A 24,425-nucleotide genomic window follows, 5' to 3' on the forward strand; every position below is an offset into this window, starting at 1 on the left:
GACCCTGGTGGGGGGGGAAGGGGATAAAAGGGGGAGGGTAGCTTCTGTTGTCGTGTTCTGGTCCCATTTGTGATGCAATTCAATGACCCATTTTAGTTGAAACAAACAAAGAAGGCAACCTTGCTGGAAATTATTTTAAATTAAGACAAAAAAAAACCCACCTATTTTTGTTTAAATCCTATCCACCATTGCTAAACATAAAACATTCACCCTTCTGCTAAAGCTTTCCTTGACATTTTCCTCTTTCTTGTTTGAGTGCTTGGCTTTTGTCATCAATAGCAAATTGGTCATGCAGATTAGTACATTCTAACATTCATGGCTTAATTATAAATTTAAAACCCCTTGCCTGAGGAAATATGTTTTATGATTGGGGTTTTTTTAAATGATGGTGAAACCAGAATTACACGACTTGTTCCAGGTCACTTCTTGTTGAGAACAAGAATGCATTCTTTAAGACAAACTATACTTTTCTTTTCTTCATGAAATAACTTTATACTATTTAACACAAAATAAACTGTTGCCCAAACCTCAAAAATAAAAGTTGTCCAGTCTGGACTGAAAATTAAAGCTCACATTGAATTTATTCGCTGTCTAGAACTTCAGGGATTAAATATACATAACCAAAATATAACAAATATATACATGATTATTTAAGGTACAATCGAATACCTGTGGGTCTCGCTGTTTCAAAACATTTTGGGGGGAAAAATAAGATACCCTTCCCCCCTCCAAGTCTTCTTTAAAAAGTTATTCTTCTGTAACAAATAACATCAAATATTATAATGAGAAAGAAAGAAAACGTATTCAGTTCCTCATTGCTAACATGGCATTTATGTCCCAAATGAGATTCCGCAATTGATCCATGATTTGCTTCAGCTGTTGATTCTTCTGTTTCAGTTTCTGTGAAAAGAGATGGGGGAAAAAATAAACTGTCAACAGCGCTGCTTGTTTGGGCTACACACTGTGAATTTTAATTGAGAGAATGGCGGTATGCAGGACAGTAGAAAAGTCTATTGCTCAGTGCCAAATCAAGGTAGAAAGCTCAAAGATTAATGGTTGATAGTCAATGTATGGAAAGAGAATGAATTAAGAGACAGTCAAAGAAGAGCGTCTTTTCGCCTATCTTGATTTCCCAACTGTAGGCTGCAACTTCTATGCCTAATGGAATAAAACAGCACATCTCCTTTCTTAAAAAGGTATTTCCCTATGAGCAAGCTTATGTCAGTATAGGGGCTTCAGGAATAAGAGTACTAAAAATAAGCAACACATATGCTCTGATCAAGTCCTGGAGTAAAGAGGCAATATGGATATGATATGAGAAGCAGTTTGGGGTTGTGGTTAAGAAACCAGGAGACTGTGAGTTCTAGTCCTGCCTTAGGGATGAAGCCAGCTGGGTGACCTTGGACTAGTCACGCTCTTAACCCCAGGAAGCAGCCAGTGACAAACCACTTCCGAAACCTTGCCAAGAAAAGGCACAATGGCACAAAAAAAGGGAAAAAAAGGATATGATACCCATACCCAGTTCGGAATAGAAAACCCTTTGCCATTCAAATCTTGCTGATATAACAAGCTTGCCTCACTACTATCCATGCAGGCTCAGAACTGACATTCAATAATATATGGAAAGGAACAAATTCCACACCACTTATTTAGCCCCTAGCATGATACTTCACACCTTTCCATATTGTGGAATAAGTCTGTACCTGGGAGATTCTTTACTTACCTGTGAAGATTCCTTGCAAATTTTGGCCCTTCATTTTCCAGGGAATATACAGAGGGATACAGAATGATCACTACTGCAGGAACTTGTTTTAAATATGGGAGCAAAACTATGTATTACCCACACTGCCTCTTTTAAGGAGAAACTCACTAGAAGATTCTACTTTATATTAGAATGATTCTTTCATCTTGGAAGGATTAACAACTGGTGGATGGAGCCATGGGGAAAAAAAGCCCTACCAGCTCTTTAGATAACTTTGCCAATATATATCAAACTTGATTTCCAGCTGAGACTAACCCTGTTGCATGAAATGAATAATCAAGCAGAATTCTATTAAGTTTTAAAGACCTACCAATAACTCGTTGGAACTAGAAATAGAAATCTAAGGCACCATTCTGCTCAGCAGGGATTTTAGTAACAAAGACAACTTAACTTGCCTTTGCCCATCATTTTAAGAGATGGTGACTAATGTATCTGAACCTAGCATGCAGTTATATATTTATTTATTACAGTAAATAATGCCATATCTACTCAGAAATTAAAATATACTGAGTTCAACAGCATCTCAGGCCACAAGTGCTTGGATTTTACCCTCAATATATAATGAACAAAGGACAAGTGAAGACAAAGCTTAAAAAAAACTGAAGGCAGCCACATTCCCAATTTAAAACCATCTGTTTAATACCACAAAACCGGACTGCCTCCACAAAGCATTGTACAAATAGGTTGCATTAATGACTGGCATAGAGATGAATTAAGTTACCACAAAGTTCTGTCAGACGTGGTATTGAAGTATTTTGATTTTGCCAAGGCCAAAAATTATAGCTTAGTCTGTGCTTTCTCTATGACTGAGAACTGAAGCATTTGCAATTTCGGTCTCACAGTGTGATGTCACTTAGATCTCTCTGCATAAAGAATCAAACACTCATTTTTCCTCCACCCAAATCCATTTTACATTCAGTCCCAAAGTAATAATGTTCAATTTGGTTTGGCTGCATAGCATTTTGCCTCCTAGGTTAGCAAGCATAATCTGAATTTGCAGTTAAAGATAGGAACTATGCCTACTCAAGCATATTTTATCGGATAAATGTTCTTTCTGGGGTTCAGCTCTTTAGATTTTAGTGCTAGACATTGTGTGGCTTTCCTTCTCAACTGCCCCATGGGGTTCTTTCCAGACTGCAACAGGAATGCCATATCATGCTGTGACTTTTAAACTAGATAGTGCTCAATGGATTTTGCTTTGTGTTGGTTGGCTTGTTTGAGGAACTCTTGACATAGTTCAGTACCTCCAAATATTGCAATGCATTCCATGTCTATATCAAGTTAACAGGGCTGCACTAAATCTTTCTAAAACCCACTCCGTACTATAGATCAGTGCTTTTCAAAGTTACAGAATAACAGAGTTGGAAGAGACCTTGGACGTCTTCTAGTCCAGGGCTTTTCAACCTTTTCACCGACTGTACCACTTTTAGGATATGGCAATATTCGAATACCACCTCGCAAGGTGTCAAAAAGTTGATGACCAAAAAAAAAAAAAGGAAAAAAGTGATAAAGTACAGGTTGTCCTCGACTTACAACAATTCGCTTAGTGACTGTTCAAAGTTGCAATGGCACTGAAGTGACTTATGACCATTTTTCACAGTTATGACCGTTGCAGCATCCCCAGGGTCATCTGATTTATATCTGGATGCTTGGCAACTGATTCATATTTATGATGGTCACAGTATCCCAGGGACATGTGATTCCCTTTTGCAACCTTTTGACAAGCAAAGTCAATGGCAGGGCTGCTGGTGGCCAAGTGCTAAGGCGGGACTTCCTTCAGACCCTCCCTCCCTTTCATTCCAATCTCCCTCCCTCCTCTCTTCCTTCCTGCTTCCCTCCCTCCCTCCTTCCCTGCCTCCCTCTTTCTCATTCCCATCTCCTTCCTTCTGAAGAAAGAATTTGAAACACCCCCCCCCCATATTTTCCCTCTTCCATGTATTTATCAAACAAGGAAAAGCCTCCAGAGACAGAAAAGACAAACCGCAGAGGGAACTAGCTTAAAAAGGTACGTCCCCTTTAAGAATTAGCTACTGGCTAGAAAGGAAAGTTAAGGAGCCAGCAGCCAGCATTGCTGCTGGCTAAGGCAGCCTCCCCAAATGGCTCCATTCATAAGTAAACGAATCCTACAGGCAAAATCCATTCAGGACAAAAATACTTCAAAATCCCCTGGAGCAAAACTTACAGCTAACAATAGCAGAGCAATAGAATTAGAACCAGTAACCCCTCACCCCAAAATCCAACACGAGCCATCAGCCACAATAGAAATTGCCAAACACTCCTTAAGAACACAAAGCCCACATTACACAACTCCCAGAACTTCAAAGTCACAAAATCACATAAGAATCCTTCCACTCTCCCAGTTTGTTGTTCAGCTAATCCAGAATAGAATAGAACAGAACAGAGCTGGAAGGGACCTTGGAGACAGGAGACCCCCCCCCTCTTCTTTGTGGCAACTCCTCAAATATTAGAACACTGTTATCATATCACTCCTAGTCTTTTTCTCTGGACTAGCTATACCCGATTCTTCCAACCTCTTATATGTTTTAGTCTCAACATCCGAAGTCTCAACATTTTTTTTATAATGTGGTGACCAAAACTGGATGCAGCATTCTAAATGAGGTTTTACTAAGGTTTTGTATGAATTTCTTTCATATCTGGTGAAAAGTCCATTTCCAACTGCTAAACTTAATTACTTTTCAACTGCTGTAGTGGTAATAAAACCTCTGCAATAAAGTTACAATGAGAAACATACTTTATTTTTACAGCAAAGAAAAAAAAATTGCATATTATGGCTGGTGGAAAATAAATTCAAATTATCCAACCTTTTTTCTTTCGTACTTTAGAAGTTCTCTAAAGAATGAAATCCTATCAAGTTTCCTAGCTCTTCTTTTTCCAGCCATTTGTCACAGGGACAGGTGTCTAGAGAGATGCTTTTTAAACACATCAAATAATAACAAGTAAAACTTAAAAAGAAAATCAAGAAGACAATGAAGTAAATCTAGAAAACATGAACAAATACCCCCAGTAATAGAATGATTTCAGAACTTCAAATGGAGAAGAAAGAAATGTTTCTATATGAACTAATTTTATAGTATTGATTTATATGTCTTTTTTTTTCTGGTAGAGGCAAGGAAACCTTTCTTTCTGCTGCTAAAACCTGTAAACAATATTTGGCTACATAGATCCACTAATTTTATTATAGCTGGTATAATTTATTTATTTATTTATTTATGAGACTTATATACCGCTTTAAGTGCAAGCTCTCTCTAAGTGGTGTACACCAGTAAGCAATGTCTATATATATTTACATTGCCCCCAACAATCTGGGTCCTCATTTTACCTACCCCGGAAGGATGGAAGGCTGAGTCAACCTTGAGCCGGTAAGATTTGAACCGCTGACCTGCTGAACACAGTCAGCTAAAGTGGCCTGCAGTACTGCACCCTAACTGAAGCGCCACCTTGGCTCTTATAATGCCAGCCTTGTTAACCCCTCCTTCACAAAAAGTGCACTTCTGTGATTTACCAGCACAATAAGTCTTTACCAAAGTGATCAACTGCATAACTATCCTTGCCCCATTACATCAGCCCATTCCACTGGTCAGGACGGGAGGGACCCTGAAATTAAAGGATTTTGACTGGCAGGGTCCAAGAAGAGTACCTTCTCTGCCATTGCCTTCAGCCTTTGGAACATCCCACCCACCCCAAGGTGAGGTAGTTCTTCACTCTCCTGGCCTTTCAGAATTGCCTGAAGAACAGGATCTGCTGTCTTGCTTGGGGTTCAACACAGGAGCTTTGAAGACTCTCCCCCTCACCTTTTAACTTTGAATTATAGCTATCTTCGCTTCCTACTAAAATTGTATATGGCTTTTTTATGTTGTTATATTTTACTTGCACACTGCCTCTGTGTCTGTGTTTCTCTGTGAAGAAGATAGGGCAGTTTCCAAAATAAATAATAAACAAATAGTTTAATAACCAAACAAATAAATAAGCAAGCAAGCAAGCAACACAAAGCAGTTATTAAGGTCAAGTCGCTAGCACCAGATAAACAGGAACCATCCATCTTGTGTTCCTCTTGTTTCAACCAGCAGGCCTTTAAAAGAATCCAAGGATTTGGATTCAGAAAGAGAGGGCGGGATCGATATTGCATTTCAATGCCCATACATTCCTTCCCATCTTGCAGCATTCATTTCCACTGATCAAATGTATGCTCTCTTAGCTCCAAGTTCTAATCTTGCTAGTTGATAAACATCCCATTAAATGTTCTCTCACTTTAAAGCAGTGGTTCTCAACCTGTGGGTCGGACCCCATTTGGGGTCGAACGACCATTTCACGGGGGTCGCCAAACAACACAGTCCGCCATTTTTTCCCCCTTTTCCTTAGCTGTGCTACTCCCTTTTATTCTATTGGCTTTTGAAAGCCAATAGAATAGACTCTCTTGAATACAGTCTAATTCTATTGGCTTTCAAAAGCCAATAGGAATTGTCCAGGCTGTCTCTGCCCTGCTGAGCCCGCCAAAAGTCCCATTCTGCAAACGGTGCTGCACCAGTTGAGTAGTCCCCGACTTACGACCGGTTGAGTAGTCCTCAACTTACGACCGGTTGGGGGTCGCGGCATTAAAAAGGTTGAGAACCACTGCTTTAAAGAGTGTTAGCAGTGCAAGACATTTTAGAAGGGTATACACTCTCTCAGAAGACGCTGACTATATATAATGGGAGGTCAGTAGCTTCAGTAGTTTCTTGAGAGCAAGGCAGATTTAAACCTGAAGTCATCACTGACAATAAGGTAAAAGGAGAGAAGTAATTCACAGAAGGGAGAAGAGAAGGTCTTTGCAGGGATGAAAGAACCAACCTAGAAACTTCAAAATCAAACCTGGAAGAAGGCAACTGCAACTCACATAAAACTATGGTTGCAGACAAAGAAGTACCGACTATGGGCATGACTGAAATATCTAAACAAGTAGGTGATGAGAGCTGAAAGGACTTCTCTAATTACCAGAGAAGAATGCTGAATTTTTCACAAGTAGATTTGGAGATAATATTGCCAACTTTAATAGCTACCAGTAGTGATTATGCCAGAGGAGTTTTACATCTCAAAAGGATAGAGAACAGGGAATGTAGAAAGATCGAAGCAAGGATATAACTTGTAATAGTTAAAGCAGAGTACACTGGATGTTTTAGAAATAAGTGAAGGTCAGAGAAGTGAAAGTCTTTTAAATCAGGTGGTTGTATAATATATTGCATAAAGCATAAGACCATTGCCAATAGAATGAGTTCCAAAGGGCATTAGTAATTTGACTGTGCAAGTAATCCTCAGTTGATTTCAGAAAGGTATTTCAGAGAGTATAAATTGCAAAGTGTCTGCAATCTTTTGAAACAGATGCATCTTTTCCTGGAATTTCAGAACAGCCAGCCACGCAATCCCAGGAAAAGACCCAACTGTTTTAGAGAATTGCTAATGTTTGAACATTTCTGAACTACAAAGCACCTTGGGGAATAAACTCTGAAAAGCCATAATAGCTAAATATGTGCTTGGTTACAATCCAGTCGCATTGCACTTGTGTCAGAAGCACCAAGGCGTTTCCAGATTTAGAGGATTAGCCGGTGGCATCACCATTGCCCAGGGGATGCCCAGTTCATGTCCCCATCAGGAGCTGAAGCAAAGGACAAGTACTCACCCCGCCCCAAGGCAGAACGTGGGTCTTGAACGCAGCTTGCTGCTTGTCAAACCAACATCTTAACCACCCAAGCCACCATGTTCCTTACATTCCAATAGGACAAGCTCTATTAGAATTAGTGAATATCACTGTTAGAAAGAATATGGACTTGCTACAGATGTAATTGTAGAAGGCTGAAAAATTCTATGAACATTTTAAGAGATGTTCAATGCAAGAAAAGATCTTGTAATGCAATAGGCAACTGGAATACAAATTTTGCCAAAATAGAAGCATGGGAAACCAAATACAGATTAGAGTAAGATTACTTGGTCTGCTTATGAAATGCTATAAAGTTTAAGGCCATCTATAAGTCTGTGGGGAGAAAAATGTGGGGGTTTAAAAAAAATAAAAAAGTAAATGTACCAGCAAGATTTGACTTGCAGGGCATACTTCTCCAGAATATAAAATCAAAGTAGAGAACAGATTCAGGATGCTTAATTTATGTGAAAAAAGAGAGCTACTGAAGAGATAGGAGATACTGTGAAGCAGAAAATATTGCCAAAATTTCAAAGGGGAAAATATCCAAGTTGTTTTTACAACAAATTTATCATAGTCGAAAAGAAAAAAAAAGGATGATGAAAATCTTGAGAAACAAGAAGGGATATATGACGATTGAGTATGGACACAAACAAAAAAAGACAAGGAAACCAATGAAGGAAGCTAACAAATAAAACAAGAAAGGGAAAATAAGACAATTTTTAGATGAAAGTAATGAAGATTAACCACAGAAGAGACTTAATGGGGCCAAATAAAGCTAAAGAAAGATGGAAAGACTGTAGGAAGATCTTTTAACAATGGAAATATAGAACAAAAACACTGCAGAGAATGAATATATATATAAACAGCTCTGATATAGAATTAACTGGGAAAGCAACTTGTGCAAATGAGCTGCTTGAAGTTGCAGCGGAGGCAGTGAAAGTGCTAACAGCTCTATTCCTAACAAATATGAAACAAAAATATGTAGCCTAGATTAGAAAAGATTAATACACATACCCGTATCAAAGAATGGAAATGAAATGAAAAAGAATATAAAAAGTTACATCGTATGAAAATGTGTAACGAACAAATATGAGAAAGACCTTTACCTTCCTATCATTACCTACACCAAAGCCTTTCTTTGAACCATATCAGAATATGTAATATATCTTAATATATTAAAGTACAGGCAAATAACAAAAATGAAAAATGAGCGGCATGAAATCACAACATAAACCTGCCATTTTGTACTGATTTTCTGACACTGGGTGCAAGCATGTAAGTTAGATACACCTTTCACATTACCTCTAGGCGTCTGCTTTTGCATTATATAAAGAACAATCAGGTCTTTATAGCAGAATATCTGCTTATAATGATTCTTCAAAACACTTGATTAGGAAGAATCTACTGTAAGAATTGGAGTGATTCACAATTGGAAATGAGTGAAACAAACTAGATCACAAAACTGTCCTTAAAAATCTAACTGCTGGAGATAGTTCAATATGACAATCACTTATCCATGTAGTTATCACCAGCTGAGCCAGACTTTGATGACACTGAACTAAAAATTGTATGTAGACCCACAAGAAATAGTCTGTAGGAAATTTCTATATAAATTTATAAGACCTAATTAGTTAAAAGGTGTTCAAAAGATCTGAAGTATTTTGGTATCAGATCAACTATGTTTCAAGTTCAGGACCAGTCTGAGCTTAGAATACAGTACACTGTTGGGTCATTTCCAAGATTGGATGAGATCATTCATAACTCAAGATACTCTGAAATCACAATATTTTTACATGCAGTTAGTATGTAAAAGTTAGTTAAAATCCAGAGCCCATGCAGTTAGGGAATAAGACAGGTGAAGAACAGTGTGGAAGATCCTGCAGCTAAGTACATAGGATATCATGGTATCCACCATCATTGCTACTCTGTCATCAACTGACTATCCAAAGCAGGGGCCTTCAAACTTGGCCCTTTTATGACTTGTGGACTTCAATTCCCAGAATTCCTCAGCCAGGCAAGCTGGCTGAGGAATTCTGGGAATTGAAGTCCACAAGTCATAAAAGGGCCAAGTTTGAAGGCCCCCGATCCAAAAGCAAAGAGCAGGCCACTGACAAGATCATACTATGTTGAACCCATTTTTACAGAATGAAAGATCACCTCTACAACTTGGCCTTGGTTCTCTGAAATGTGAACCAAGAGAAGGCAAAATAAATCCTAAGAGTTGCAGCACAAAGCAAGCAGCATAATATAAAAGAGCCGGCTTAAGCACAAGTACATATACATATTAAAAGAAAAGCCATAGATTGGAATTTCAGAAATATCATATAAGTAAGAGGGAAATGCATCCAGAATGTAATTTGTATTAAAAAAGAAAACCCAGCTCCCCTGAATCTGGCTCTTTAATTTAAATAGTAAGTCCTTTCGGCAAAAGAAACTGACACATTTTAAATTATTCAGATGGCAAGAATATCTCAGTGGCTTCCAGATTTCTTTTCAGATTATAAATGGGGTGTGGAGAGGGAAGAGATTTGCTCATGAATATTTGGTGCTGGAAAGTAAGCTTCCTTTTTTCAAGGAAACAAAAACAAGAGCCTACTCATCAGTAATAAATCGTGAAAGTGCCAGCACAAGTGCATAATGTTCTCAGAATCAAGGTGACCTGTTCTAAGCCATTGAAAAAGAATAAGGAAGGGGAAGGAGGAGAAAGGATACTCTTGTACAGAAATCGGATGTGTGAAAACATAATTTGCCATGATCATGCAACTAATTGTGCAGCTTTCCTCAGGTTTGCACCTTCCAAATGTCCTGGGCTTCAACTTACATCACTCTTGACTATCTCTGTCAACAAGCTGGCTGAGATTTGATGGGAATTCAGATCCAACCATCTAGATGCAACAGGTTGAGAAAGCTGGTCTAAGGTGACCTGGTTTGAAATATATCATAAATACTAAAAAGCTGGTAAAATGTCAGCTTCAGACAGCATAGGTTACAGTAAAAGGCAACCTTGACTTCCAGCCAATTTAATTCACTTCAATATATGTCTGCATCATTGACAGGGAAGTGCAAATTAAATATTGATTCAGAAATGGTACACACGGTTCATACTGCCTACTTTTGCTGGTCCTCCACAGAAGGCAATGAACAGAGGGAGCCTTAGTGCCCTTCAAAGAATCAAATATTGAACCAGAAAAGTTTCTATTCAGTTTGTGTCTAAGGTGAGTCTTAGTTCAACCGAAGCTCAAGTTAGCAACCCCAGTTAAAAGATTGCTACAGAGATAATAGCACAGCTAATACTAAGGAAGAAATGAAATTCTGCGTATAGAAAAAATAAAAGCAGCTTTGGAAGGCACATTCCATCTTTTTAATTATCATTCAGGAATCAATGAAAATGATCTACCTTTTCAACACTTCAATCCAAGTGAGCAAGTTATAGGTGAGCTAGAAAAAAGATGTTCATTGTCTCTAGTGACACATCCCTTATATATTGTACTTCAAAGGTTCAAGAACCATTTTTGAAGAATGTTTGAAGACAATCAGGGAAAGCTACCTGATTTCATTAATTGTTCCCCAAAATTTTCCTGTCGTAACTTGAGAAGAATGTCAGATTTAGACTGGACTGATAGAAATGGGACCATGGCATCTTTTTCAGGTAATTCATTACTAGAACTGCTAAAGTCCTATAGCATTTTCTTTTATTCAACATGATCTATGACCTATTTATTACTTGCTGTTTTTATGTACACTGTGAGCTTATGCAATGGAGACAAATTCCTTGTGTGTCCAATCACTTTTGGTCAATAAAGAATTCTATTCTATTCTATTCTATTCTATTCTATTCTATTCTATTCTATTCTATTCTATTCTATTCTATTCTTACTGACATTATCCATTGGTCCATCAATATCAAGATGCTGCTGATATCCAATTGTGAATTACCACCCTGAGTTATTCTGGAAGTGTGAAGTCTTTTCTCAGCACCTGGAGACTGTTGGAGTCTGGATAGGAGTAAACAAGCTGAAGTTAGGCCCAAGCACTCTTGGTCTTAACTCTGGAAAGGACAGCACGGTCTCTGAGAAAGTCTACAGGATTCATTCTGTACTCAGGATTAATGTTGGATAACTGCATGAAAGCTATATAACCAGGATCTCTCCCTACTTAGAATGGGAGAATTTGCAGTGGTAACTGACACAGTCAATACACATAGGACTACCTTAAAGATTACTCAGAAATGGTGCCCAATGCAAAATGAAGCAACCTGCTAGTAGAACACATTAAACTTGTGTTTTGGTCCTGCATGAGTTATCAGTACATTTCCAAAAATAATTTAAAATGCTGGTTTTCTCCATGAAATCCTCTACAGATAGTCCTTGCTTAAAGACCACAATTGGGATTGGCAACTTCATTGCTAAGACATTAAGCCAAACATCATATGATTGTGCTAGACCAGGGGTCTTCAAAGTTGGCTGCATTAAGACTTGTGGACTTCAATTCCTAGAATTCCTCAGCCAGCCCTGCTGGCTAAAGAATTCTGGGAGTTGAAGTCCACAAGTCTTAAAGCGGCCAAGTTTGCAGACCCCTGTGAGAGACTTACACCCTCGCTTCCACTGCAGTCATTAAGCAAATCACCTGCAGTTGTTAAGCAAAATATCATGTGACCATGACTTGCAATTTCACTCTGTTATTCTGTGTTCTAAATCACGGGTGTCAAAGCAATGCAAAAAGAGTCACGATATGTTACGTGACGTGACATATCGTGACTCTTTTTGCATTGCTGGAAATGGCTTCAGTATGATGGAACCAGCCCGCGGGCCGGCAGTTTGACACCAGTTCTAAGTTGAGGACTTTCTGAAGGAACAGGATGGTAGAACACTGCTCTGAGAGCAACTCTCTTCTTTCACTTTTGTTTTATACAGGAAAATATTACAAAGAATGGCATCGTATAACACAAGCTGCTTTAGGCTTGATGATACAGCCTGTGCATGTCTACTCAGTTTTAAGTTCTACTAAGCTCAGTGCATCTTACTTCCAGGTGACTGAGCATAGGACTGCAAATGAAGCTGAAGCCAAAGAATAGAGCACATATGAGCTCTGAAGTTTCTTGCTCATTTATGCGTTTTGCATGTGGTATCAGTCAGGCTAAATTTATTTCAAGCAGGGCTGCTCTGTAGAAACTAATAAATATTTATCCCAGGCTATTATTCTGAAAAAGTGCCCTTCCAAAATGTATTTTTTAAAACCAGGAGCGTACAATGCAATTTTTTTGAAGGGCAAAAAGTAGCTGGTGGTAAGGTTTCAAGGCAAAAATCATAATGCAGTGATACCAGTATACTTTTTAAAGAAGTGATTAAATTATAACGTAAACATTTATGAAATTCCTCATACGATCACTCCAAGGAGGATGATAAACAAATCAGCATTTATGGACAACAAGGAAAAAAATATATAAACTCCCCCAAAGAGATTGTAAAATATATTAACAGTTAAAGACAGCAAAGCACTCGCATAAATTTATATTACAGTAAAATCCTATGTTATACTATTAGTTTAGTCTAATGGTTTGCTTTTCCAAATTCACACTGCTTTTGGGTTGTTGTTGTTGTTGTTGTTGTTGTTGTTGTTTTTGCTTTTTTAAAACATCTAGGCACTCTGTATTGAAATCCAATGCTTCCTTACATCTTTTTTCTCACTAATTGGCAGTGACAAAAACTGAAATGTCAAACTGATTCTTTTGAAAGCAACTTTTCAGCTTTCCAAGATATTTTAATGACCGAAATATTTTTTTTAAAAAAAGACAGGGATTTATAGCTTTATTGTGGCAAAAAAATCTGCAGTCAAAGATTACTATATATAATGCATGAATTATACCTTTGTGATGGAAGAAAGGAAACAATGAACAACAACAACAACAAAATTCAGACAGCCTAAGATGTATTCAGGCATTAAATTTCCTCAGGGTTAGAATTGCATGAGTACAGAATAGGGATGTGGCTTTGGGCTTCATTGACTATGCTATACTGGGTTGCCCGGCCCGTTATTCTCCATAAATCTGAAGGTTTTCAATGCAATTTAGAATTCAACTCCATCAGGGTTCTTAATCATGCAGGATGTCTATCTATATTACTACATGGAAGGCCAAATGGTAAAAAAGCGAAGCTAAGGCAGAATCAGCCAATGCAGTCACATTTTATTCTATGCATTTCTAATCAAACTTGAATTAGGCTGTAGTCTGGCATTTCCATATGAACACTCAGATTAGTTTTGCACAGGGATGTTACAAATAAGACTGTTGGAGTTCAGAGCCTTTTAGACTCACTACTTACGGTTCATTTTTCTATATGTATGCTTACCCAGAGCATTGAATGATAATATTTAAGACAGAGCCCTCTCTGTGGGCACACATGCCATTGCCCCAGCCTTGCCTCCCCCGTGATCCTCTTCACCAGCAGCCCCCCTGGGGGAGAGTTGCCCCCGAGCATGGCCCACGCGGAGCAGCAAAGCCAAGAACATGGCAGCCAGGCAGCATAGACAAGACTCTGCCCTCATGCCCCATCGCGCACAGTTGATGCTGCGGGGCGCAGACAGAGGGCGTGGCCGCCATGGCACTGCTGGATTGCCTGGGTGATCTGCGGCAGGCCCTGGAGGCGGTGAGTGGCCTTGCAGGCAGGCGGGGTGGGGGTGGGGCAGGGGGTGGAGCGGGGGTAGGGCCAGTTTTTGGTCACTCGGTCTCTAAAAGGTTGGCCATCACTGATTTAAGGCATTGGAGATAAATGACACAGTTAATCTGTTCCTTTTTCTCTACAACTAAACAAATGTTTTGTGCTATTCCATGTTAACTATGCTGGATTATGGCTGAAGAATCACATAAAAGAATCCCTATCTTTGCTCTATCTCAGTATTTTTCAACCTTGGCTACTTTAGGATGCTGTCTGAGCGTTCTGGGAACTGAAGCCTACACATCTTAAAGTCACCAAGGTTGAAAAACACTGCTTTGCCCTAAGGGATTGCAGCCAAAGTCCTCTGGATCCCAATTTCCTAGTTTTCATTCAATATTTTTTGTGTCATAAGATCTTACATCATCTTATTTGTGCGTTTATCTTTGTCAACTGAAGGATCAGTTTCACAGACAAACAGCTAAAAGACATCACACTTCAGGTACCTTAATCATAAATGCTAATTTGACAGCTGCATTAACTTGGAAGTTAATTTGCAACTGTAGATTTTAACACCAAAGCTGAAAATTTGATTCCATCTTTAGCATAAAGAGTATGTTTCCCCCTCCCTCCTGCCACGAAGAAATTATGACAAAGACTCACACAATCCCCCTCCGTGCTTAAAATAGTTAATGGAGTTTTTAACTCCTATCATGTTTACTTTATCCTGACCATCCAACAACTGTGCATCTAACTCCAAAGGTCTCTGAAATCAAAGCCTTATCCAGAGATGGATAAGAAGAAGAGGGAGAACAGGGCTCCTATTCTATTCTGTCTGACCTTCTATTGTCCTTGCTCTCTGAAGCTCTTCTTACTTCTATTATAGGTTCAGGATGCCACTCGACAAACCTGTCATAAAAGACTGTTCCCTGTAAGCCTAACATTTGTGTACGCTTATATCTACAAACTTTGTTCTGCGATAATTAAACCAAGAAAAACTCTGTTCATGGCAACAATTAATTTTAGGCCTATGTAGATTAAACTGAACATATACTGGATTATAAACAGCTGACATCCTTCTGCTGACAAAGGCTTTTTGATCTTACAGCAGCTTCTGATGGTAGCATAGAGAAGGAAATAAATATCGGGATGTGCCTAAATGGTGATCCTTCTATTCTCCATGCAACAATATCCAATTATTCAAACACTGGGAAAACTAAGTTAAGTTGGAGAGGTGACAGGGTGATAACAAATAAATAGATAAAAGCTTTCCCTTCAGGGGATAAAGAATTGTATTCAAGGACACCGGTTGAATACAGCCCAATGTGGCTTATTATTTTAAAGAAACACACAAGCTTTTTTCATCTTTTAAATACCAAATGGAAAACATCTTTCTATCTCTATCTTTCTACCTATCTCCCCTGTATGGTATCCTTCACAGTAAAACCAATCCATGCAAAGCTAACAGTCACCCGCTCCTCATAGACAAATATTTACCTATATATATTTGATCACATCAACTGTTAAAAAAATGTCATGCAACTTCTCTCTAAAAAAGTGTTTCCCAAACTTGACAATTTTAAGGCATGAGGACTTCAACTCCCAGAATTCTACAGCCAGCAACGCTGGCTGTGGACTTCTGGGAGTTGAAGTCCACATGCCTTAAAATTATCACGTTTGGGAAACACTGCTCTAAAAAGTAAAACTGACAATCCTTTGAAGCAAATCATTAGTGGTGTTCTGTCTGGAAAAGAAAGTCAGAATGCTCTAAATCGATCTACATTGCTAAATGACTGAGCACATCCATGACCTTCTTTAAACGTCAAGTACTTATGGATGGTCAAGCCTCAGGATCAAATATTAATTTTGGAGGAAGCTGTAGACTTTCTGTCCAAAATGAGTCTTTCTTCAAATAAGCAGGTCATATATACTTAACAAATATGGATATTTGAAGTTCAAAATAGAAATTTTTGTAAGCTACTGCATATAAATAGGCAGCAAAACCATACACTCGCAGTGATGATGTTGCCTAGTTGGGTAATGAAACGTCTTCAAGCAAACAATCAACTCTAATAAAAAGTAACCATCAACGGGCAATAAGAGTTCAAGGGAGAACAATGCGGGACACTTGCTAGAAGAGTTCAGTTGAAGAAAGAAAGTAGGTACTGACTTTTTAGAAGAATCTATTCTTTTTTTCAATTAGTGTCCCGTGAATGAATAACCAGCCCCATCCTTATACAAATGGAAACACCAAGCAAATGACTGAATAGTTATCATACAGTAAATTTATGAATAGAGCACCACAAAATTCCTCAAACCACTATAAGCCAGGAATCTACCAGCAAATTAAACTGAACTGAAACTTAAACTGAAAAAAGAGTGCAATTTTAATATTTTTAATTAATATAAATCCAGACCATGGCTAATGAACGAAATGGTTACCAAGACTGAGCATGTTCAATGAAGGGCACAGAACTAAAGTGAATTACAAGAGGGACTTAAGTACTTTTCTAAGGTTTGATTCGTTTCCCCAGACCCATAATTCATTTTCAAAACATAAAATGACAGTGTCCTACAAGAATTAGCATTTAATAAAAATCCTAATTTAATACAAATCCTAATTCATGGGCTGTTAAGTATATCCAGAATATCATCTCAAAATGTAAAAATACAGAATTGCCATATATATGGCCCTAGAAGAAGGAACATTATTTTTCTAATGTAATCTTTAAATAGTTAAAATAGTATAATATAATCTCCTGCAAAATTAATACACAACTAAAGGAGAAAAAAATGGTATTTATTTGTATCTCGCCTTTATTATTTTTAGAAATAACTTGAGGCAGCCAATATATCCAACATACTTCTTCCTTCTATTTTCCCCACAATTAACATTTCTGTGAGGTGGGTTGGGCTGAGAGACAGAGACTGGTCCAAACCCACCCAGCTGGATTTCATGGCTAACTTGGGACTTGAACTAAAATAAAGTCTCCTGCTTTCTAGCCTGGTGCCTTAACCATCAGACCAAACTGGCTGAGATTGTGTAGCAAACATTTCAGAACATTTCAGAATTTTTAATTTATTTATACATTATTTTGTTTGTTAATATGTTTGACAGGTCAATCTGGCTACTTTACAAATTAAAACAATTTAATGAAAAATTAAAAATCCTGGAATGTTCTGAAATGTTTGCTACACAATCTCAGCATAACCACCTTCAATGATAGTTGTTCAGAAATGTTCTTTAAGGGAGTAGATGAATGGACGGACGGATGGGTGGATGAATTAATATATTTACAGGCCCTGCACGTCCTGGACCTAAATTATTCCAACTTTTCCCCTCAGGATGTTGCTGCAGGGAATTGCATGCCAAAACAACTAAACACAGACAGTCCCCCCCCCCATGCTATCACTCTGCTAAACACCTAATTCCCACAGCATTGAGTTATACCTAAAGATATCTGAGCATGTAGTAGGACTGTATTATTATTATCCTTTTCATTGTTCCTATTGCTTACTCCTATTATTATCTTATGACTATTACTTTGTTGGTTGATTCCTATGGTTTATAACTGTATCTTTGTTGCTTGTATGTATATTGAGAGGTTATGCAGCGGAGAGACAAATTCCTTGTGTGTCCAATCACACTTGGCAAATATAGAATATTCTATTCTATATTCTATTCTATATTCTATTCTATTTTTTTACATGACTATAAACCATGGAATTTCATATACAACCCAACATTTGTGTCCTGGGCTCTATTTACTAATCTTTGTTTTCAATGAGTCAAAAATATATATTTGGCTTACAATCACACAAAAAGGTACTCAGAAATAAAATACTGTCTACCTTGATAACTTCCATGATTTCCCGTCTTTCTTCACTAGCAAAGAGTAGCTGATTGGTGGCTCCTCGATCATCATGTTTAAAGCCATCCTCTTCCACATAAGGAATGAGCTGCTATAAATGTGGAGGGGGAAAACCTATATTAAGACTTATGGAGAACGTCTGGTAGAATCTGGAGTTATGGTAAGTTATGTCATAGTAAGTCAATTATGGTAAATATGAAATTACAGGAATGTTCCTTTTTCTAATAGCATTTATGTTATATGACCTGTTCTTGGATATTTCAGAAAATTTAAGATGTCTCAAAGCAATAAAAATATACTTTGCCTTTTACCAACTTGCAACTCGCTATAACTTTTTCAACCATATTCAAAAGACATAAGCAGAAAATACATTAAGTTTCACCATCTGGAAATGATGGATACCATATGTAAGCTGATCTGGATCTACTGGCAAATCCTTCAGTGATCTGCAGTACATTAGCTCTCAGTAGTTTTACAGTAAGAGCAATATAATAATTTTCCCTCTCTTTGTTGTGCAATTGAGAAAGCAGGAGAGTATTTCTGCAGAAAGAATTATTCTAAACTCTTGGTTTAATGGACCTCAGCTGAGTGGACTTCAGATATAGTGGACAAAGATTTCATTTGGACTTCATCCAATTTAACAGACAAATGTCTATTAAATTGAGGGTTTGTCTACTAAATTGAAGTTTTAGTGCTAATGGTGCTATTTGCATCAGTTAGGTAATTATGCAAACAATATAAATGGATGTAAATAAGATAAGCTTGAACTTTACAGACATTTGTATTTAATGAAACTCCCCCCCTTCCCCAATGATCCATTGAGTAAAGATTTTACAGTAGTTATTACTAGCATTTGGGTGTATCCATTTTAATCCAGGTTTCACATAAGAATTTTGGGGTTTTAGAGTAAATGAGATCTGGAAACAAATCATTTCCCTTTTCTTCAGGTTTAGATATTTGTGCCTGTCTCCCCTCCCCATTTTACTTACCTCTATTGGAATAGGTTCAAGTCCTGCACAATTTTCATTGCACTTATCGTACACTAATCTCAGTTTCCGAAACAGTATTGAGAGTTGGCGCAGATGTTCTTGCAGCTTTCCTAATCTGTCTTGATATGTGCCCGTATGATAGGTAACACCATTTGGAAGCTGAAATATTCAAATATTTAACAGCAAGAAATCAAATTTCAGCCACCCTTGAGAATATACAATGGCAAAAGAAAACTCATTTTTTTTCAACAAGCATGAACAGTTTTTGACTAAAACTTGATTAGTTTCCAATGCTATCTGAGCTTCATTCGATTTATTTAGAATAAATGTTATCCAATGTCTATACTTTCTTTCACTGAAGCATATAACAAAATAGAAAATAATAATCAAAGATTAAAACACCATCATAAAATTATCTGCCATGCCTACAAAATATGTTTTTGAATACTGATGAGCTTCTTCTGGAAAAGAATTTCATAAAGTCAGAGCTACCTCTGAGAAGAGCCTACTAAGAGCATTTCCCCCTCATTTTAAAAACATGTTTGCAAATATTATGAGAGATCAGAGAAGTCTGATTCGCCAAAGGTAGATTAGAAGTAGACATCTCTTCTAACCGAAGGCGAAGAATTATTGTTTGCCAGTGTTCATTCATCCCTAGCTGAAATCTACCATCTCATGAAACTGCTCCAGAATATTTGGATAAGAACATAAGTAGAAGCCTACTGGATCAGCCTACTTAACCCAGCCCTCTGTGTCCAAAATGGGCTGAAAAGCCGCTTTGTAGGGGAGATGGGCAGCACAACAATAAATAAATAAATAAATAAATAAATAAATAAATAAATAAATAAATAAATAAATAAATAAATAAATAAGGTTGATAGTAAGTCTTGCAAGCAGGACTTCTATTATTAGCGTGCTCCCGCTCCTGTTTCCTAGAAATGGGACCCAGAAGCCTCTAATACAGGGGTCCTCAAGCTCATCAGTTCACTGATGCCTTCAGTGTTCCTTAACACTCAGTTATTTTATGAAAATAATTTAATAAATACTACTTTAGTTAATAGAATTAAGAATTAAGTACTCTCACGTGACTGAGATGGGCGGCTATAGAAACTGAATAAACAAACAAATAAATAATAACAATTATAGGTGGTCCCATTTATCCTTGGGAGTCGATTGTGACCGCTTGCTGTAATGCCAAAGGTAGTGTGTAATATCATAGCAAGGCAGTTTTGTTACTGAAACAGTGTAATAATAAAACAATCACATTTAAAAGCACATTTTAATGGGACATGAGTGATTGCATAATTTTGCATCCTTCCTAAAGTCTGGGATTCTATTTTTAACATGACCACTGCCAATTTTCATATTCATTCTGGATCAATATTTCTGCCTTATAACAGGAGTTAAAGTAAATTCTGATTGTCTTGTTAGCATATTGTGAGCAAGTTCTGACATCAATGCTACTTTGTATGCAAAAGTATCCCCCAATTTGTGATTCCCCTTAGGTTTGCTCACAAAGTCCTGAAAAGCGGAAGGGGTCACATCCTTCAGCTTCATAATTTCTGCATTAAGAGAATTTGATTGAGATCAGCGGAACATATATAAACATGCTAAATTCAAGGGGCATACCAAAACAATTTTCTTTGATAACTTTTTCCTCAAATTTTGAATAAAGGGTATTATTCTGCAACTGGAAAATTATATTTTTTTAGGACGAAAGGGACTGGAAAATACATTTTTAAAAGTCCATGTAAAAACTCTAGATTGCTAACAGAAGAATACTGGCTGAATACATAGACATTTTCTACAGATTCAGTGGAAATATGAATTATATTAAAAAAAATAATCCTAAGCAATCAAACTAAAACAAAAAAAGTTAGGGGAATTATTTTAAAATTTAAATATAAAAAACTGGGGAGGAATTTCCTAGAAGAAATAAAAGTGAATATGGAAAAATCCTACAAATCCATCAACTATGGAATAATAGAGAGTGACATTTACCAGCTGGCATCAAGGTACATGCAAATAAGCAGAAACAAGAAGGTTATATTTTATATTAAGGGGAAAAAACCATGTTTTCTTTATAGCAGCACATTCTTAAAAAAAAAAAACCTTGAACTCAAAATGAATACTCTCCAAAAGGCAGATTAATTAGAAAATAATTATCTGCCTCCTTTACTATATTCTCAGTGAAGCTAAGATTCTCCAATTTTAAAAGTAAATTATCTAGGGAGAAAGGCAGATAAATCGTTAAAGCAGGTTTTTTTTTAAATGAAAATATTTAGGAGGCAAAGACTTCCTTTTCTGAATTCCAAAGATGTCTTTAGCTTAAATGTTTCTTACGGTGCACTTTTTAAATATTTAGTTCAGGTTTTCTACAAGAGATGAGAATAGGATAGCATTATTTGGACAGGTGATTCCTTACTTGCATATTTCTTAACAGTTGGAAGATTTCCATAGTGCGGAATACAATGTCTTGCACAGTCTCTTGACCAATGCGACACAACGAAGCTGTGTTCACTTCTCGTGCAGCCTGACCCTGAGGCCCAGAAAATGGACCAGAAGGCAATCCTGGCCCTGCTAAAGGCGGTGTAGACATCCTGAAGTGCAAGAGAATCAAACTATAAATTAAACTATAAATAGGAAAATGGAGTCAAAGAGTATACAAATCTGTTGGATACAATTAGCATAGGCTCAGCTACAGCACCTTCTTCTCCACTCACAATTACCCAAAATGCATCTTTAATATATTAATACTTTGCTATTGACATATTGAAGTTAAATTAAATTTGGGCCCTCTGTCTACAAATTAATATCATACTCAAAACCTTACATTTCTCAGAAGAGGCAGAAGAATTCATTTAGGGCACATCACTGCTCAGTGCACAAGACCAAATTAAAGACTCCTTGATAGAGAGGGGTCTAGCTTCTGCTTAAACATTCAGATGAGTCCTCTTTATACATTGCTTTTGTTTCTGATTTAGAAAGCTCTTTCTTTTTCTCTAGGCCACTTTTCCATAGGTCCCTTTTGCATATCCTAGCTTGGAACAGTAATCTATCTTTGCCCTTTCCTATATAAACCAACTGCTGGACTAGGCTGCTTGAAGACCCAAAGCCAATTCAGAAGAAGCAACACCTTTTCGTTTTGAAGGTTTTGGGAGCTGACTTTCCAGAACGTCTTGTTTCCTAAAGCATCTGCTTTGTTTGAAACCTATTCTTGAATCTGCTTCCTTTATATCCCTATACACCCAGGGCTGAAAGGGACCTTGAAGGACTTCTAGTCCACCCCCACCCCTTCCGCCCGCCTTATTCAGGGCAGGAATCTTCCATTCTGGAGAAATGGCTTTCCAGGCTGGAGCACCCACAATTTCAGGCGGCATTCCCAGGACAAAATACTTAGACAGGACCCTTAATTTGCTCTCAGCTCCAAAGGGACAGAACCCTGAAACATCTCTGTTCAAGTCTAGCAGTTTCCTTAAAAAAAAGAAAAGAAAACCAAATTCCCAGAAATGAAATCAGCAATCTTTTGGAGCAGCCTGCCAAACACCCCCGACCTCAGGCACAAAACGGGTCTTTATAACATTTGTATCATTTATAATCTCAGCCTTCCTTCACTCGACAACTTGCAGGGACACTGGACTACGGGGCCCATCATTCCCAGCCACTGAACTGGGGTTGGTAAAGGATGTAGCCCAACTGTCTCTGGAGGGGCTCGGGAGAGAAAGAAGGCGATAGCCACGATGGTACCTAGCGGTCGTTGTTACACTAACGCCAGCCTTTTATGTCCCGTCCAGGGCGGTCGACTCTCCCCGACGGCGTCGATCTCCTCCCAGCGCGCAAACCGGCGCTGGACGTCGAACGGCGGGACGTGATGACGTCACGCAGTACGGACTCGGAGCTATGGATGCCTTCTGTGAATCGGCAGGGCGCAGCCATTTTTTTCCGCCCCGTACAGGCACTCCTTCTCAGACCTCCGCCCTCCTCAGAAGAAAATGGCCCGCGCGATCCGCCTCCGTTACTTTCCTGCGTGTTTCAATTGTGTTTTGATCGGGAGGACTACATTCCCCATTGTCTCCAGCCAATATAATGTAAACGGTTTGCCTTTCTTCTTTTTTCCCCCGTCTCCTGTGTGGCCGGTTCTCCCTCCATGGCCAAGAATAGCGCAAAATCAAGAGGAAAAAAAATACCTTTTTTTTTTTTTGTTCAATAGCTTCTATGTAAAATGCAGGGTTTTTAGAGGCTGGATTAGAAGCTGAAAAACGGGGGGGGGGGAGATTATAAAGCAGGTTTAATGCTGGTTGCCTTTAATTCACTGCTTTTCAACTCCAGGTGCTTTAAGATGGGTGGATTTCAGCTCCCAGAATTCCCCAGCCAGGCCGACTAGGAACTTCTGGGAATTGAAGTCCACCCATCTTAAAGCCCCTGGAGTTGAGAAATATTACTTTAACTGATGGTCATATACTGAATGAGATGCATTAAAGGTTCCAGATAGGAGATGAATTCGAGTCCATTTAGTTGAAGAGATAGCACAGTTTTAAGATATACTCAGGATGGGATGAAAAATATTTGAAGAAGGTACATTCTTTTAGTTGGTTGAGACAAGAAATGTATTGCCTTGCATTCTGTGAAGCACAATACAATAGAATTGTTGGAAGTCAGTACCCACCCACCATCCTAGAGAAGGAAATATTTGGGGGAATATTTTAAAAAAAGGCAGAATATTATATTTTCCCAAAGTAATACTGGTAATAGAAAAATCTTAGACAGAAACCAGCCCCAAGTTTCCATGCCCCAGATAGAAACTCAGGAAATCACCTTTTAGAAATGCAGATTCAGTAATTTATTCAGAAAGATTGAGGCCCTATTCATGAGCAAACAAATACTACAGGGCAGAAGTCCATTCAAGACAAAATATTTTGAAATCCTTTGCAGCAAGATTTGACAGCTGACAATAGCAGAATGATAAGATTAGATCCAGCAACCCCTCATCCCAAGAAATCCAACACACGACTTAGCCATCAGCCACAATAGAAATTGCCCAACACTCTTAGAACACAAAAGCCCACCTCAATGCACATCCCCCTGGAGCATTCCAAAAACAACCCAAAAGAATGTATAAAAACCCACCTATCCCAATCCCATTTGGTCAGCTGCCTTAGAATCACATGGTGTTGTGGTTCTACAACTCAATAAACTGGACCTTCTTTCCTAAAGCAGTCTCTGTTTTCTTATTCTCGGCTTGGACTGGACCTGATTTTTCTTTCAACGTAACAGTGAAATCGCTTGCCTTCAGAAGTTGTGGTTGCTCCAACACTGAAGGCTTTCAAAAAGAGATTGGACAACCATTTGTCTGGAATGGTAGAAGGTCCAGGGTGTTGGACTAGGACCTCCAAGGTGCCTTCCAACTCTGTTATTCTATGTTCTATGTTTAAACGCAGGAATTATGTCTACTATATTCAC

General features: G+C 38.1%; 1 protein-coding gene and 1 long non-coding RNA gene across 3 annotated transcripts; one reads left to right on the forward strand and one right to left on the reverse strand.

The window, feature by feature from the left end:
- Window positions 1–556: 556 nt before the first annotated feature.
- Window positions 557–22,839, reverse strand: MED30 (mediator complex subunit 30). 2 transcript variants are annotated; one of them, XM_039342195.1, is made up of 5 exons: window positions 22,713–22,839; window positions 21,391–21,565; window positions 18,966–19,124; window positions 17,957–18,067; window positions 557–900 (listed from the first exon to the last, which is right to left on the reverse strand). In XM_039342195.1, the coding sequence occupies exons 2-5, from the start codon at window positions 21,562–21,564 to the stop codon at window positions 805–807; spliced, it is 540 nt and encodes a 179-aa protein (XP_039198129.1). In that variant the 5' UTR covers window position 21,565; window positions 22,713–22,839; the 3' UTR covers window positions 557–804. The 2 variants fall into 2 exon arrangements, with proteins under 2 accessions (XP_039198129.1, XP_039198119.1); XM_039342185.1 differs by lacking the exon at window positions 22,713–22,839 and adding an exon at window positions 21,799–22,211.
- Window positions 18,011–24,178, forward strand: LOC120307415. The gene is made up of 2 exons (XR_005556529.1): window positions 18,011–18,136; window positions 22,760–24,178. It is a non-coding gene; the product is annotated as an uncharacterized LOC120307415 (long non-coding RNA).
- The last annotated feature ends 247 nt before the right edge of the window (window positions 24,179–24,425 follow it).

Source organism: Crotalus tigris, unplaced genomic scaffold (assembly GCF_016545835.1).
Source record: "Crotalus tigris isolate CLP2741 ecotype Arizona unplaced genomic scaffold, ASM1654583v1 scf7180000017550.10884619, whole genome shotgun sequence".
Lineage (NCBI taxonomy): Eukaryota > Metazoa > Chordata > Lepidosauria > Squamata > Viperidae > Crotalus > Crotalus tigris.

Coding starts and splice junctions, on each gene's coding strand:
- MED30 (XM_039342185.1), bottom strand. Junction 19,125..21,390: donor AACTGTTAAGAAATATGCAA/GTAAGGAATCAC, acceptor TGAATATTTCAG/CTTCCAAATGGTGTTACCTA. Junction 901..17,956: donor AAATCATGGAAGTTATCAAG/GTAGACAGTATT, acceptor CTCTTTTCACAG/AAACTGAAACAGAAGAATCA.